This window comes from Typopeltis vanoorti, chromosome 4, assembly GCF_054136105.1.
Source record: "Typopeltis vanoorti isolate ZY-2024b chromosome 4, IOZ_Tvanoo_1.0, whole genome shotgun sequence".
Lineage (NCBI taxonomy): Eukaryota > Metazoa > Arthropoda > Arachnida > Uropygi > Thelyphonidae > Typopeltis > Typopeltis vanoorti.
This window is the reverse complement of record NC_143552.1, coordinates 134378952-134393851: the sequence shown is the minus strand read 5'-3', so window position 1 is coordinate 134393851 and position 14900 is coordinate 134378952. Positions and strand designations below refer to the sequence as shown.

The 14900-nt window shown below is 33.5% G+C and overlaps 1 protein-coding gene across 1 annotated transcript in view; it reads right to left on the bottom strand.

The window, feature by feature from the left end:
• The window catches only part of LOC150107688 (lachesin-like), a 124695-nt gene extending 117202 nt beyond the window's left edge, over positions 1–7493 (bottom strand). Inside the window, exon 1 of the mRNA XM_090391467.1 lies at positions 7416–7493. Within this exon, the coding sequence (XP_090247593.1) occupies positions 7416–7479 (64 nt within the window). The 5' untranslated portion in view covers positions 7480–7493. The remainder of the gene's footprint in view (positions 1–7415) is intronic.
• Between the last annotated feature and the right edge of the window lie 7407 nt (positions 7494–14900).

Here is a 14900-nt window from a genome sequence, read left to right as displayed (position 1 = left end):
CGAAGAACTCTTAACTTCACACAAATCACAAAAACAAACTAATTGCCATATCTGGATCTATGTATGGAGGAGTATGAAAATTTCAACGCTGTAACTCTTGCCGTTTCTAAAACTTTAAGTTAGCTCTGGCACTGAGTGAGGCTTACTCGCAAACTCCCACCGTTAGAGTGGTTTTGTAGTCCACTCTCCGTGATTGGATGGCCATATCATGGTGGACGTCTTCCTAGCTTCAGACTTACACCAATGCAGTACTGCTCATGGTTTTGTTCTGTAGCCTATCATCTTTCTCCAGTACACAAGTTACCTCTCATTGATCATTAACTGTAACGCTTCATTTCTCCTATTCATTGTCCAAGTCTTGTAAGACACAAATATTCCAACTTCAAGATTTTCGGAGAATACCGATATTTAAGCCATTCTACGACCTTCCTTTACTTATGATAATATTCAGATGGATTTCACTGATATACAGTTCCTTCTGTGGGACCTAGCATGCTTTCAACTCAATAACTTCTTTAGTCTGTTCAGTTGTTGACTCTGTATAGATCCCAGGTCTCCATCGATTTGGGAGTGCAATTCATGTGTTTGACATAACGCATAGAGTTTCTAGAAATCCATTATGGTATCCAAAAAGAAATACAGTTCGATTGATTTTTAGTCCCCCCCCCTCTCTCTCTCTCTCTCTCTCTCTCAGGGTCATTTTCAGCAGATGTCAGACAGATGGTACGTTTTATGCTTTGTGTCTTTTTTTAGGAATACATCAATGGACGCCATTCTACTGAGCAGGAGTCCATCTGTCCTCTCCGTCTCCCAAGGTCTGTTGCAACACCAGCAGTGGCTGCCTAACATCGTTTTATATTTTTATTGCAACTCCAAAGAATCCTGAATCTGCTGCTTTACATCTTTCATTTTATCATTTAAAAAAAAAAAAAATGCGGGGTTAAAATGTTCTGCAACTTCTTGTGTGGAGCGCCTCCCTAGTGTAATTGTAAGTACAATGTGACATTTGCCCTTCTGTTGTAAAGAACTGCGTTAGAGTTCCATCTTCTAGGAGTAATCTTTATAAAGAATTTTCAGCTAAAGCTAACTTCTATTGCGTAGATAAGGATTTCTTCCCAAAAAATAGGATTTTCATCCGGAAAAACCCATCGCAACTGACTGGATAACACATGCAATTGACAAGCATCCTCATGGCTCTAATTGTCACAACCAAAATTCTGGCTGCAACTAAACCTTTAACTTTTAGGATCATTAAATCATCTGCCCAATCCTGGAACAATGTGGACACCTTTGGGTTGGTGCTAAATAACTCTCTCAAAGACTCGGTACAGAAGAAAGCAATTAGGCTGATTATTGATCCAATTCTGAACAATTCACTGCATTCTCTTTCGGACATATTTTCGGACAATTTTTTTTGCTATAAACATTGAGGAACACTTCAGGTGGAATATCAGTTAGTTCCTTGCTTTGTAATCCGATTACTCCCCCCCCCCCCCAAAAGTTTAATTTCTACTGACTGTGTCTAGCACGCCCTCTATTAATAGAGGTGCTTATTAAATCCTTTCTTAGTTCAACGATATACTCCCTGAAGACGTTTTTCTTCTTAATTGCTTGTCATTCCTAAACTGATGTCCTTTTAAATCCCCCTACTTTTTAATTTTCTGTCCACACAATAGTCCTAATGTGCTGTGCAAAAGTTGAACAACCTCTCGTAGGTGGATTTACAATAAAATAACAGTTAAGGGCCATTCTTCTTTATAGATATATAGCAGGAATTGGACACCATGATATCACAAACCATATCAATTAACTATTTGGAGAGGAAATATTGGAGTATTTTAAATGAAGTTTTAATGAAAATAAGAAAAGAAAAAAAAAACTAAGAGAGAACCAAGAAGTTCTTTTTAAACAAAAAAGCGAGTTTATTTTTATTTTATTTTTTATTTTTCAACATACTCCTATATAAATTTTTAACGATTTATTTATCCTAATATACAATTTTATAAGAACATCGACCAAAATTTATATCTATAGTTGTTTGTTTAGTACTGTGGGTAGGAAAATAGATAAGGCGACCCCTACCTGCCCCATAGACATGACGTATACAGTGCTATGGAAAAATTTCAATAAGAAAACTTGTGTTATCACACTAGGTAATAAAAAATCATTTACAAATTTATTATTATGCTTTCTTATTTGCTTCAATTTGCTTATTTGCTTTAAGCTTCACAAATTGCCTCTATAATACATCTTTACAAGACTAATTTAAAATTATCTGTGTTTCAACTATGTAAATAACTAAAAATATGTTAAAAAGTTCATCAAACTGATCTTAACTAACAAAACATAAAGATAAAATATATATTATATTTCTAAATTAATAAAAATTGTGTACTTAGTATTCCTTATAATTTAGATTAAATTTATTACTTTTTTTTTACTTAGTTAATATAGTAATTTCATTTTTCTTAAAATCGGAAACTGCGGTGGAATTGAAAAAGTAGGTGGCGCTAGAAAGCTGGCTCTCTAGTACTCAGCTCGCTAGTACGATGTGAACCATAAAATATTTTTATAGATAAATCAAGTGAGTGATTTTTTTTTTTTTTTGTTTTTGTTTTTACACTTGAGTTGTCTGTATATTTTATTTTACCTTAGTAATAAATGGTATTATTTTTCCGCATATAACTCACATGTGATATTCTGTTTTTAAATACGGAGAAATATATTTTTATTAAGATAGTCTTACAATGAGAGCAACATTGACAAAGTTATATGCTCCATACAACGAAATTTAACAGCTTTTTTCTTTTTTTATATAAGAGGATTCAGTTACATTCAAGTTCTTTCATTTAGTCTTTCTGTAAATGAAAGATGGAATCTATTAACAAGCGTCACTATTGATTTATAAAATCAAAAAAGAATACTAAAATAAATAATTAGAATGAATAACATTTACTTTATCCATTAAATTTATTAAAATTAAATATTTTAAATATAATATAAAATAAAGTTATATATTAAATAAAATTAAATATAATTAGAAAAATCTTGAAATTTTGAGCGTTTTAATAAGATCTAATATTACACTTTTAATTTTTATTTATAAGTTATATATTAATTTCATCTATTGAAATTTAATCAGTCTATAGGAATACTCTTGGAGGGTAATGGATGGCAATGCTGTAGCTAATGAAGTTTTAACTGAAGCTCAGCTATTGCTGTTACCCTCCTGCCATGATCAGAGCTTTAATAGCTCAATAACACCTTATCCCTACACTGTCCTCTACAGATAACGGGGAAGATGAAACCATTCTTGCTTCGCCCCTTTAAGCCAGTCCTTATAAGGATAAGGACTAATCAGTCTATACAGGGAGGTTGATTGGGGAAATATGAGGTAGTAAAAAAAAAAAAGTACTTTTTAGGACTTCCAGGGTAGCGGATGGCAATGCTGTAGCCAATGAAGTTTTAACTGAGGCTCGGTTATTGCCGTTACCCAGCCATGACGAGAGCTTTTTAGCTCAACAACACTCCATCCACACAGATTTTCTTCATTCAGATGACGGGATAAAGAGTCAAGGACTCAGTTCATCGCCCAGTTCTTTTAAGAATTTAAAAACTAATCAGTTTATACAGTGTTCGTTACTTGAATGTTTCAGAATTATTATAAGCAAGGATGTTTTGAACTGTTGATTCTATCAGATCAGAGAACGTTATGGATTCCTGGGCAGAATTCATGTCCTTTAAGTCAAAACTGAGTCGCTTTGGATCGAACAACGTCTCAAGCACTATCTTAATGTAATGTTTCCCGAGATAATGTCGTTTTAAAGGATCCTTTAGTTTATGAAGGAATGGAAATCATGTGGAGTCAAGTCGCGTCCGGAGATGATGATACTAAATTGGTAAATCTCTGTAGTTGTTTAGTTGTTGGTACTCTTGTGTGAGGCAGTGCATTGCCATGTTGGAGAAAGAGCATTACAGCGATCTCTTCGAATCCGTATCTTTGATTTTTGTTCCGATATGCCCAGTGTGGCAGTGGACAGGAATCCGAGTGCGCTATACCATTCCAGTCTCAGAAAACAGAGAGTATGATTTGCAAACCTCCATAGATCAGTCGGTATTTGTAATGTTCTTTGGGCGGAAAGATCTGGTAGGTTCGAATCTCATCTAAAAGGAAAATAATCTTTATAAGGTTTTTTTTTTCATCTGACAGGTAAACCGACCAAAAGACTACACTATATGGACCTCATAAACCATGAATTTTGTTTCGTATTAATTTTTTCATCTGACAGGTAAACCGACCAAAAGACTATATACTATATATGTATATGTATGTATGTATATGTATGTATATGTATGGACCTCATAAACCATGGATTTTGTTTCGTATTAAAAAGCAGCGGGAAATATTCTACCAAAAAGTAATAGTTTTATGTTTTTACAATTCTGGTGTACTCTTTTATTATATTTAATTCGTCTATTCTGCTTATCCTTAACAGAATGAAAGATACAGTATTTAAAATTCTAAAAATTGCAATATTCTTTTTTTTTTTTTTTAAAACCAATTCAATTTAAAATTATTGTTTTAAATTCTTTTAAAATGCAGTGTTCATTTCAGAAATTTTATTAGTACAAAATAAAATTAATCAAGAAACTTGGAGGTGAACTGGCCTCATAAGCCATAGTTGTTGAACAATAATTCCAGAGAAACAGATAGATTGGTCAGTTGGGTGATTTTTCTTTATATATAAAAATAACTAAAGAATAAAATGTAAAATGTAATTTTTTTTTAGATTTTTTGTTCTTTAAATAGTATTTATTAGAATACAGTAAATCGTATTCATAAAGATTTAGATTACCATAATATATTTCATATAACATAAATATTAATAAGCAGAAGCTCAGGTGTATGTATGTCTGTCTGGAGAAGGAATCAATCGACCGTGAGATGCGGTGATTGATTCATTCAATCCAATACCCTTGGAGGGTAACGGATGGCAATGCTGTAGCCAATGAAGTTCTAACTGAGGCTCCGCTATTGCTGTTACACTCCTGCCATGATCAGAGCTTTAATAGCTCAATAACACCTTATCCCTACACTGTCCTCTACAGATAACGGGGAAGATGAAAAGCATTCTTGCTTCGCCCCTTTAAGCCAGTCCTTATAAGGACTATAAGTATGTCTGTCTGTGTGGAAATTGATGCTGAATACTGAATAACATCCAATACCCTTGGAGGGTAATGGATGCCAATGCTGTAGCTAATGAAGTTCTAACTGAGGCTCGGCTATTGCTGTTACCCTCCTGCCATGATCAGGGCTTTAATAGCTCAATAACACCTTATCCCTACACTGTCCTCTACAGATAACGGGGAAGATGAAAAGCATTCTTGCTTCGCCCCTTTAAGCAGTCCTTATAAGGACTATAAGGTATGTCTGTGTGCGCAATGTAACATACATATAACATAAATATATTAATTCATATAACATAAATATTAATAAGCAGGTGTGTCTGTGTGCCCAACCCCTGTTTTGATTAAAAGTATCTCTCCAGACTTCAAGCCTCAGTACAGTAAATAAGCTAAACATCCTTCCAAAAGAACAATTTAGTTTTCGGCAATAAATACCATAGCACTACTCAACAAGTTCACAGATTAGTCGAGTACATCACTAGCGGTTACAACTAGCATCAACTTATCTCAGCAGCATCTCATTGAAAGTGGTACACCTAATTAAATCTTCAGGACAGACGCATACAAGTCAAGATAAATGGGATTTCAAAAAACGAATTCATCCCAGCGCCATATCTTGATTGGAGTTCTACAAGGATCCTTACTGGCTCCGATTCTGTTCTCAATATATATGTCAGATATTCTGCACAACCCAATGTCGTCCATCATGGTCACACATCGTTACTAAAAACTTCAATACAACCTCTTAGAGCTAGAGCAATAGTTGTCCAAATAGAGATTACAGTAACTCCCCACAGAGCACAGCAATACTCTTCACTAGAAGATCGATATCTCCTGAAGGGGGCGTCTTGCTGCTTAATACCAAAATTCCTTGGCAGACAGAAACAAAATATCTCGGTGTAATGCCGGACAAAAAATTAACTTTTAACTAGCATATCAAGACTTCGTGTGCAAAGGCATCTAAAGCCATCGCCCAGCTCTACTCCTTAATTAATAGGACCAGCAAGTTAAATATCAGAATTAAAGTGCTTGTATACCAGCTGATGATTCGTCCCATAATCATTTACGCCTCTCCAGCCTAGAGCCATACCTCCAATACTGATATTCTCAAATTGCAACCAGTGCAAAATAAATGCCTGCGTATGATTCTAAATGCTCCATAGTTTGTCAGAAATATACAACTTCATTGGGATACAAATATCCCTTATGTTAATTAATGTGCTGATGTCTACTCTTTCCTACAATTTCTAGCAACAAAGTTCTTCCTAAAAACGTCTACACATCCCAATAAATACGAAAAGCACCCTTAAAATGAGTAAAGTCAACCCCCCGTGCGTGCACATACTGAAAAATCGCATAGTAATATAATAATAATATTTTTGAGGAAAAAAGTTGGTAGGTTAATTATTATTGACCTTCCGTTAAAGTGTTTGTCTGCTCTATTCTTCACTGTCTTTTATTATGTAGTTTAGTAAAACTTGTTTCGGAAGTGCATCACATCACATCTACCTTATATGCTTTCAAATAATTTATAAACTTCAATTAAATCTCCTCCGATTTTTTGTTAGATATATTCATGTGATTATGACTTGCAACCGAGTTGCCTAATTATTACCATGCAGTCGGTAACACACTTACCAAAAAATAAATAAATAAATAAATGCTCTGGACAGTTTCTTGACATGCATTTGAAAAACTCGATTAGCAAAAGCGTGAGCCACAGTCTAATATCGGCCTGAATAGAGGTCTTTAAGTATTATAACTGCTTTCTCTTATAAGTGAGACTTTTCTTTTAATTAATGTGCTGATGTTTACCAATATGAACCCTCAATTTAATTTATTATATAAACATTATAATACTAATTAATATTTCATGAATAGTAAATTGAATTTACTACTAATTTTAATAGTAATAGTAAATAATTAGTAATTTAGTAATAATAAATTAAATTAATAATAAAACTACTAATACTATAGTAATATTTATATATTATTATAATATAAATATTATCTTATATAGTTCTGTTACATCCCCTCTTCCCTATTTTTTAAATTAAATATATAAAATTTCCAAAATAAAATATATTTTGGAAATTTTGTCAATTAAAATGAAAAGTTGAAGATATTTTAAGAGTCATAATCATGGCTCAAAGTACTAGCAATGATAGTAATTTTAGTCGAAAGAGTTAATAAAACGTTTATATTTAAACTATTTTTTTTTAACTTACCGCACCAATTGAAAAGAATCACAATGTTTAAATACACCTTTAGAATGTTTCTGATGTTCTTCATGCTTGTAACGTGGTCTGTGCCTTTCCCAATAATAAGACGTAATTGTTAAATTATGAAAAACATACTTTCACTTTCTTTTTCTCTCTTTCATATTATCTTAATCACAAGTGTTCCGTTTCCGTTAGATGACTAACGTCTTTTGCAATATCCTTTTCACATCCGGGAATTTGATTGGTAATTCTTTAATTATAAGAATTCCGTTTCAAAATAAGAATGGAATTTGTCGGATTTCAATTAAAATTACGAAATTTCATAAAACATAAAATGGCCAAGGTTCAACATAGAATCATAAAAATGCTATTAAGGAGATCAGAGCTCGCTGGGATAATTTGACACATTAATAATGCATATAATATGAAACATTGCAAGTAAGAAACATCACGATGAATTTACCATTATGATTTTATATGATTTGGCATTTATGAATGCAAATATAAAAATGTTGTAGTTGTTACAACTTAACTTGTTTTAAAGTTCTTCGCTTTTTAACAGTTTATTTTATTTTTATATAATTCCCACCCACGAAATGTTGTAGACCTATAGCACATTAGTACCGTCGATAGGATAATGATCTTTTTTTCTATCATTTTCATTTTTTTTTGTATTTTTATTTATTGTTTACATGCTAGGTAATCCCTCTAGAGATCAAACTTGGCATTTTTTCCCAAATCACTTCAAGCCTCAAAAAACAGGGAAGTGGTCTCATGCAGTGATGAAGTTTATCACCCATCTAAAGACATTCACGGACATCTGTACCCGCTGTGGGATTCAAAATACGCATCCAGGTTGAAGAGCGGATACGCTAACCATGCGACAAACTAAGCCGGCATTAAAATACATATGTTACCAAGACAACGAATCCTGTAATATATGATCAACTATATACAAGGCTGTTGTTCGGATTACACTAAACACAGCTAGGGATGTATTTCAGTTGTTATGGCGCAGGGATTAATTTATTCATGATTCATTCAATGTCACAATAGATTATATTTTATATAGCTTATATTCACAATGTAAGCCATATAATCTATTGTGACAGTGAATGAATCATGAGTAAATTTATCCTATTTCAAAACCAAGTGATGATGTTTCATATTGAATAAAAAAAATAACTTGTTCCTACAGAGTTTAAGAAATGTAAGGACTTTATGTGAATGTTCCAATATGCGGAAAAGAAAAAAACCTAAGTGATAAGTTAGTTCATTTGACACTTCTTTGTCCGAACTGTCAAAGATGTTATTTTCGCTGGCATCTTTTGTAACATTTCTCTTAATTTTCGCCGTCTAAAAACGCATATCGGTTTCTTGATTTTTTTTTTTTTAGGAAGAAATAGCAATGAGTATATCTTCCATATCCTTTTGCTGCAGACTAATCGACTGCAAATAAAACTCAATGATTTTTTTCATAGTCTTATTCACATTATTTTGGTCGAATAAAGGAACAATTTTCTTATAGCTTCTGAATTACATCACGGCATCCTGTGTTACGCTCTCCGAATAACAAAATTGGCTGACATAATGTGAAAAAGTATAGGAGAGAGAGAGAGACAGTTGAGACTATGACTTTTTATTGCAAGATTGTTTTTATCGTTAATTGATTTTTTGATATTTTATTATTAGTTAATTATTTATTTTATTTTTCCTTTACTAAATGCAGCATTAAATTTCGCTATTAAAAACTCTTAAGTTGATTTTTCTTGTATTCGATATATTTTATACGAATAATTCTGTTTTCGCATAATGTTCTGATTTCTATGTAAAGTGATAATGAAACCTATCACTTAATCAGTAGCATAAGCAGATCGCTTAATGAATAAAAGTTAATGTTAAATGTATATTAAGAAATTAAAGCGAATGACATAGCTTTAGTTGAATTACAACTGATTCAATTAAAATATGAGGCTAGTATATTATTATTATTTATGTTTATTGCGTGAATGCTTCTGGAATGTCTTCGCGCATTTTCATTTAAAATCATTGTTTTAAAATAATTTATTTGATTTGCATATAAAAACTTTTAAAAATAAATGATAATTAATAATAAATAAAACTTTTTGCTAATATCTTTAAGTTTTTTAAAAAATAATATAATATAGACACCAATAAAAATATTGTATAGTTAAATATATATGAATGCAGAAGTGGAGAGGGAATCCAATACCCTTGGAGGGTAATGGATGGCAATGCTGTAGCCAATGAAGTTCTAACTGAGGCTCGGCTATTGCTGTTACCCTCCTGCCATGATCAGAGCTTTAATAGCTCCATAACACCTTATCCCTACACTGTCCTCTACAGATAACGGGGAAGATGAAAAGCATTCTTGCTTCGCCCCTTTAAGCCAGTCCTTATAAGGGCCTATAAGGCATAGGCATAATATAGAAAATTAATTATTATAAAATTAATACTGCAATAGAATTTTTAATGGAATTTTAAAATGTCACTTTGGTAATTATAAGAGTCACCGAGATTAAACAATGGTGACAAATTAATACGCATGAAGATACTTAAATGAAGACTACTAAGCCTAGTGTTAAAAACGATGATGTATAATTAACAGAAATGTTAAAATTAATTAATACGACAAGTACTAGTGATGTTTAATTTAATTTTTTTATTTTGTTATTAACTGTAAAGTCTAATTTGGCAGGAACTATTTCTGCGTTCTGGTTCCGGCACACTTGATGGACCGGTGTACATTTGTTTCTGTCAAAATCCTACAACCTGAGATTCCATGGTCACTGTAATCAACGTCACTTTTCAGGTTATCCATCCATCTTCTTGAATCAGTGTTGTTTTTCTTCTCACACTCGACTTTAGAAAGTCGTTTGCTATCTTAGAGAAATAAAGACTTGGTTGCAATTTCTTAAGATGTCTAGTGCTGCCGTAAATCTTAACGAGTGTCACTTGTGAGCTGATCACTTCTAAGCCAACACTAGTGATATAATATTTATAAAATTTCATGCAGGAAGAAATTTCCTTGTTACGTAACCTAAATTAGAAATCAAATCCTACAACACCCCGTGTTCACCTTTTAAAACCTCGTCAACACACTTACTTGTGCTGATACGACGTGCACGTCTTGTCTCTTCCCTCCCATTTCAACTTTTCTCTCACACAAGTGGCAGGAACTGTGGAGGTTTGCATTCACAACATTTTTTTTTTTTTCGTCTGCGTCATCTTTTCTCTCCTCAAGATATTTGAGAAATTGGAAATACTGTTTACAAAATAAATCTTTTATTATAGCATTCGTTAAGATTCAGGTATCTTCTTATTGGTTGGTAGAACCTGCTATTATTCAAAGTTTACAGCCTTATTAAATCTTCCAGGTTACAATTAATTTTGATTTTGTGTTCAGATTTAATTTTTGTAGGAAAAAGAATAACCAGTTTTGTTAAAAAGTTTGATAAATGAGATGTAGAAGTATTATTAATGTATCTTATTAATACGGGTTTAATTGACAAATTTGTGCAATACTAGGTTCTTTAAGTTAACTTGCAATCTTTGAAGTCCCTTCGTATTTGATATAATCCAGTAAAAATTGATGATACGACTGCAAGCCGCATGCACTCCAAATAGTAGGACAATGTATTTCACCAGAACTGCGACGTTATCCTAAATATTTTTTGCTTGGACTTCCTTGTCGGTCTGGTTAGCATAACTACTCTCTATCCAACAGGCTGCAAGTTCGAATTCTGCGTGGACAAGGAAGTTTGTGATAGTGTTTAGATGGAGATGGATTTCATCGCCTGGTACCAAACCACCTACCTGATTTTGGAAGACCTGAAAGCCTTTGACAAGATTCCATGTTTGTTCTCTAAAGTAGGGGGTTCCGGATTATGTTCTATTCTCTCTATTCTAATCCCTCAGCCATACGACTGGTGGGGGTGGCTATATGCTACCATACTAGGGAAATGACTAGGGGCAAGGTGGTTTCCCGTTATCTTCCTTGCTGTACTATATTTTTTATGACTGTATCCTGTGTGTGTTCACGGGGCCAGTTTGTCTGCTTGCGGGATGAAAAACCCCAGATAAACTGGTGGGGAAAAACCCTGCTGTCCACGCCCAAGACCGGCTAACTTGGCTATAGCTGAGGAAGATCCTTAAACTCCTTACCAGGCTCCATGTTTATTTTTAGCAAAGCCATTAAGCTAACCGCGCGGACCGGATTATGTAAAAATAATAATAAAACAATGCATAAAATATTTTAAAAATGAACTCTACTAAAAGGCAAAAAAAAAATTAATCATTCTAAGCGAGGCATTTAATTCAAATTCCTTTGGTATTTATATAGAACATGTGAAAAATCAGCTTTACCTTGCAAAAAGCTTTGCTTATTCATTTTACACCAGTTAAACCTAAAGCCGTATTTGCCTACAGCATTTTTATGTGAAATGCTGTTAGACTAAAGTCCATTAGTATTAATACTATGGGTAGTATAAGAGTTAAGCAATCTGGAATACCTGATTTACAGTCCAAACATGGAAATCTCGTGCTATATGACTTCATAACAGTAGAAGTTTTAGTTTATATCTTTTCTAAATGTCTGATAAATTTGTACAAAGGATAATACGACCGCATTGGATCTAATAGGCGATTCGCATTTTGCGAAATGTATTTAAAATTGAAATGGGGTTCTCGTTATTGTCTTCTTCATATTAACTTTGAATATGATTCTGATAAAGCTATTTCGAAATGGTAAGATTCAATAAATAGTAAATTTCGTTGGAATAAAATGTAATAGGGATAATCGGACTGTCATTTTCTTTTTAACTTACCATCTTGGATAACGATTCGCTTAAGGTGATAAACTCTGTGAGTTCAGTTATGAGTTCGTCTGTTTTACTAGAGTACAAAATCCAATTTATCTGAAAGCAAAATTCTCAAACTTCGATATGAGATCGAATAACCTATGTTTACTTCAAACATTCTTATAAATATTTTATTTTATAAAGAAATATTCGAAAATAAATCATTCCAATCAATGGACTTTGTTGATACCAACTACACTATGGAATGAGATTAATGCATGCGAACTTAAATTTCTTTAGACGGTTATTATTATTATTATTATTATTATTATTATTATTATTATTATTATTATTATTATTATTATTATTATTATTATTACTATTATTAAACTGTAATTAGTTTTCATAATAATAATATTAATATTATTATTAAGGACAACTTAATTTTAACTAATATCTAGTATTAATTTTAAACTAATATCTGTTATGGAATCTAAGAAATCGAAGACGAATGCGATTAAGAAATACATTTGCGTTTTCCTGAAGGGAAATAATAATTTTTTTATATTTTTTAAAGATATGCAAACACAGGATACACGTATCCTGTGTAGATAAGAAATTATAATTGGTTAAATATTATAACATGCAGCACTACGTCATAGTTATTTTGAAACAAGCCATGAATCTTAATTAGCTCAATACAGAAACGACTCTCTAAAAAGAAAAAAAAAGACAGCTATGATGAAATTTCATTAATTTTAAGAAGCGTCCTAAATAATAAATGACTTTTATTTCAACAGTTCTGTTAATTTTTATTCTTTTAGATTACTTAGAAAATTTTGTTGTCAAATATCTTTTCACACCTTTTTATATGTTATATTTTTCTCATTTAAAGTTAATATGTCGAGTACTTATTAACTGAGGAAGATTATAAGTCCTTTTTAGGACTTCCCGGGTAACAGTGAGCCAATGAAGTTTTAACTGAGGCTCGGCTGTTGCCGTTACCCAGCCATGACTAGAGCTTTTTAGCTCAATAACACTCATCCACATAGATTTTCTTCATTCAGATGACGGGATAAAGAGTCAAGGACTCAGTCCATCGCCCAGTTCTTATAAGAATAAGAACTTATTAACTGTGGGTTGAAGAATGGTTCCTGACTGAAAAAAAAAGTCCTTTTCAGGACTTTCAGGGTAACAAATGGCAATGGTGTAGCCAATGAAGTTTTAACTGAGGCTCGGCTATTGCCGTTACCCAGCCATGACTAGAGCTTTTTAGCTCAATAACACTCCATCCACACAGATTTACTTCATTCAGATGACGGGATAAAGAGTCAAGGACTCAGTCCATCGCCCAGTTCTTTTAAGAACTTAATCCGTCTTAATATGTAACCGTCTTAATAATAATAATAATAATAATAATATGGCGATACGCTAGGCATACTGCCATTAGTATCGTCATGGTTGTTTTATTTTATATGTTTAAGCAACTGTCTATTTATTATTGTGTTAAGGACAAGGCGTGTCATGCTCCACGGAACAGAGTCTGGATCTGATCATGGATACGCCATACGAAGAACTTTTGGCAATATTCAAACATGTAGGCAATCTACTGCACACCAAATGGCCAGGAAAAGTCGTAATTCATCAGGAAAAAAAAAGTTGATACAGCATCCCCCAACATCCCTCAAGAGCACCAGCGAACTAGCAACAACAGCTGATGACAATCCCCTCGCATTGCAGACCACAGTGATTACCAGGAGGTCCGCGCTGGTAAGAAACGCAAATCTGCAGCCTCGGAACCACCTAAAGAGGACGGAATGGAAGAAGACAGTCCTGTTCCGGAAGCTCTGCCTTCACTAGAGAAAGGATGCTTCCGATTTTTCTCCGCGAAAAACATAAATGGATGTCGCTAAGGACTACGATGTCCACATCTACAGATCTCATATAGCCATGCGAAGAATGTCTCAGATGGTATTAAAATTCAACCTAGGACAGTAATGGATTATAGAAGACTAACAGGTGAATTGAATGCCAGAAGCATTCAGTACCTTTACACTTGGATTAGAGAAAAACCTCAAAGGGGTGATCAGAGGTGTATTTAAAGATATATCCACAGAAGAAGTGGCTGCGGAACTGCACCAATAGGACTTACCACCAATTAAGGTTAGTAGAATGACCAAAAAATGAGACAATACTCCAATGCCACTGGTACTAGTAGAGATCAGTCCAACTTATAAACACATATACAACCTGAACGCCCATCTGTGGACTGAAAATCACCCTAAAACCATTAAGGAAAAGGGATTCAACAGAGCAGTGCCACAGATGTCAGAATTTTGGATACGCCCAGAAAATGTGCAAAGCTGAATTTTAAATGTTTAAAATGTGGGGACAGCCACCCAATAAATACATGCACTAAGCAAAAAAACCACCCCGGCTAAATGTGCCAACTGTGGCGGTACTCATACTGCCAACGACAGAGGATGCACTCACAATCCTAGAAATAGAAAATCAGAGGCAGAAACATACTCTTCCTCCCTCATCAGATCTGACTCAAAACCTTTCAAAGATCAACATAAAGGGTGAGAAGTCCATCTGACGAAGCCTGAGGTTCTCAAAAGAACAACTCAGCAATCACAGACAAGGACACATGCGGAAGTAGCTCGTCCCA